At 38.0% G+C, this 3,123-nt stretch overlaps 1 protein-coding gene and 1 long non-coding RNA gene across 9 annotated transcripts in view; one reads left to right on the forward strand and one right to left on the reverse strand.

The window, feature by feature from the left end:
• Window positions 1-1,240: 1,240 nt before the first annotated feature.
• The window catches only part of LOC111249735 (uncharacterized), a 6,502-nt gene continuing 4,619 nt past the window's right edge, over window positions 1,241-3,123 (reverse strand). For both annotated transcript variants that reach the window (XR_015326144.1, XR_015326143.1), the window contains exon 3: window positions 1,241-1,382. This is a non-coding gene — a long non-coding RNA (uncharacterized LOC111249735). The remainder of the gene's footprint in view (window positions 1,383-3,123) is intronic.
• The window catches only part of LOC111249733 (acidic mammalian chitinase-like), a 20,977-nt gene continuing 19,229 nt past the window's right edge, over window positions 1,376-3,123 (forward strand). For 4 of the 7 annotated variants that reach the window (XM_022803995.2, XM_022803994.2, XM_022803998.2 and 1 more), the window contains exons 1-2: window positions 1,376-1,877; window positions 2,711-2,869. In XM_022803995.2, coding sequence (XP_022659730.1) covers window positions 1,844-1,877; window positions 2,711-2,869 — 193 coding nt within the window. In that variant the 5' untranslated portion in view covers window positions 1,376-1,843. The remainder of the gene's footprint in view (window positions 1,878-2,710; window positions 2,870-3,123) is intronic. The other 3 variants (XM_022803996.2, XM_022803997.2, XM_086986721.1) reach the window with 3 other exon arrangements.

Below are 3,123 nucleotides of genomic sequence, written 5' to 3' on the forward strand. Positions count from 1 at the left end.
TCAGAGTTTTGGTACGAGCCGTATTGCATGATTTTAATTATAGACCAAAAGGGCCTGAAATGTGCCAAATATGAAAAGTGTTTTAGATGCCAGTGCACTGGCATGTTAATTTCGTTTCTTACCTAAGTTAGGCAACTTTACCGAATCATGTGAGCCGTACTATCTAAAACGATACTGGTGAGCAGAACTATTTTTTATAGTTTAGTTCCGCTTCCAAGCTAAACTCAAAAGTATAAGCCTTGTCCTAGGGTTTTCCCCTGTTTAAGCAAACAGGCGGTGGTTCACAGCCACATGGCATGCTTTCCAAATGTGTTACAGAGCAAAAGAACGTCGGCCGTTTCCTTCTGTTTCCATATGCCTGCGGTCTCGCTCGTGCAGGCACCAACGGCACCAACACGCAAGAAAAGAATACGGCACGTGTTCATACGTTCCCCGCTGTTTGCCCGCTTTTGTCCGTATCCGCTCCTGCCGCAACGGCCAAGTGTTGTTCCGTTACGAATGAGGGTCGTTGATCAAAAACGGAAGATAAACTGTCATTTTTTTGTTGCTGCAGCCAAATATTCGACTATGACTTGCCCTGGGTTGGAGGCATGTGGTACCCGAAACCAAACGAGAACGTAAATTTATCTATGGATGCACAGACTCATACATATTTACAGGATAATGTTTCAACCAAATAGAGAGAATACTAGGGAGGAATAGAAAGACCTACAACATAGTTTTTCCTGCAGCTGAGCTCTGCCATTGAAAGCAGCATGGTTCAAAATGATAGAATTAAAGTGAATTAAGCTAAACTGTCCCATTTAGCTGTAAGCTAGGCTATAGGTTTGTTGACTTTGTTAATGGTAACGGTGACAACTACAGGAAATAAACTCGCGAAATTATGTTTTATTGAGGCGCTTTTTATGTACACCTAATCACCTAGATTAGAGGTATCATGCCAAACACATAGGTGGCTCTTGACTTGAAGCATATTCATATCAGATGAGAAAATTGCAATATTCTAATAGTTTCGGGTATAATAAAAAATATAGTTGTTTGAATTCAAAGCGCATCTTTTTTAAAGTCTAAGTCGATCGCTATCTCATGCCAGGGACAAAGTAATCACTTTTAACGTATGCGCACAGATACATTATCTCAAATTGACCTCAAGAGAAAGTAATAATTTTTGATCCATTCTCCGAAAGTCGATCCTCGCCTTGACGGAGAGAATTGCGTCTTGCTTGTTATGGCTGCTAACAGAGCCATGTTTGGCATTTCACGCTACTCCGTTAACAGTGGATCCTTCTTGAGCTGAGTTATTCACTCCTATGGAGATATACGCTTGTCAAGCCTCGCTCTATTGACTCACACTACGGCTCTTGCGAGAGCGCTCTTTTAACCTAAAAAGTGAAAAAAGTAACTCAATCAACACAGTTAGGGCCCATTATTCATTGCAGTCCGTCGGCTCAATGTGACTCATTGCGCCTGCCTGCAATCGAAATTATCTTTTGTCTTTGGATATCACGCTAATGTTTGCACGTCTGTTAGTATAGAACTGTCAGGAGGTACAGCTACCTTAACTACAATTTATTAACTAGCCGCATCATTATACATCAACTTAGGTTGGGTGCTCAGTCTATATTGTTAGCTATAGAGTCATACTTTGTATGACTGAACATCGATGATGTTTCATACCGTACCTTCATTTTCATTTGATATGTACAGCTAATGTGATCTATAAGTCTATCTGTGTCTGTGCTGTCACGTGTGAATTCAAATATGTACCTTTATTCATAATCTATGTGATGACACTTCAACAGAATTGGTTTTCTGTAGTTCACTAGAACAGCTTATAAAGCGAATGATGCACCTTCTTATCGTCCTTCTTATATTCGGTAAGTAACTGTTGAATTACTATAACAAATAACACCGCCACGAGGAGTTTTGTTGTACCCTCGTTCTCCATTAACCTATAGGTGCACAATGTACTTCGTACTTTTTCGACGTTGCGGCGCTACTAACCTTTAAGGAAGGGCTAAATTTTTCGACAAAAGTTAACAAAATGCACCTGAAATATTTCCAAATTGGATACTCTAATTTGAAAGATTATAAGTAAAATGAGTTAGAAGTAAACGGGTCATAATAATGTACAAATGTTTTCACCGCAAGCGTGTAGCCGTCTTTATTCTAAGTGAATGGTTAGGACGTACTCAGGTACTTTTTTTGTGATGTGAGTTGAATAGTGATCGTCAACTACCATCATTAAGAACAGCGCATTAGGAGCGCAAGATTAAATTGCGGTGCAAGTGTATATTAGTTTGTAGTTTACATCGTAGTTGATATGAAGCTGTAGGGAAAAGATCAAAATTTTTAGACGCTGATTGTACAGCGTCTAAATTTTTTTTTATAACTAACGATGTATCATAGCAGTAAAGAGCAAAAACCAGAAATCTGTGGCCTGAATCAGATGCCTTTATAGGATTATATAAATGTAGATGCGTATACATAAAAATATGCTATACATAAAGAAGGTAATAGTTTAAGGACACGGTAAGTGAAAATAGTAACAAGTTGAAAACACCAGGTAAGATATTCAAAAAATGGCGTCCATGTTAAGCATTTCGAACTCTTCCATAGTGTTGAAAGAAAATGCTAGTGCCTACGGAGTTTTGCAAACGAATGCTACGATTGATTTCAACATCTTGTCTAATGTGGGTAATCTTTTTAGCAAAAGCTGTGGACTTCATTGGAACGGCACCGGTGAAATTTTGCTACTATGTCCACGATGATAAAGGCGGGCTGATGCCTGAAGACATAAATGGAAGCTTATGTACACATATCGTTTATGGTTTTGCTGATATCGTCAACCATACAGTGTATCCAAGAGGTACCGTTTCACTAGCCTTTTCTATCCTTTTGTTGGCTACATTTCATGTTCAGAGTTGAAAACGCCGTCTTGATCATTATTATTAATATTACTATTATTGCAGTTGCAGAAACCATCTAGCTATGGTGTCCACTATAGATTAATTTATGGGTTGCTCACCGACATTAGTAGCTTAAAATAATTAGCGTCTTGGAATGAAAAAAAAAAAAATATATATATATATATATATATATATTTTTTTATATATATATATA

This window comes from Varroa destructor, unplaced genomic scaffold, assembly GCF_002443255.2.
Source record: "Varroa destructor unplaced genomic scaffold, Vdes_3.0 BEIS01000004.1, whole genome shotgun sequence".
Taxonomy (NCBI): Eukaryota; Metazoa; Arthropoda; class Arachnida; order Mesostigmata; family Varroidae; genus Varroa; species Varroa destructor.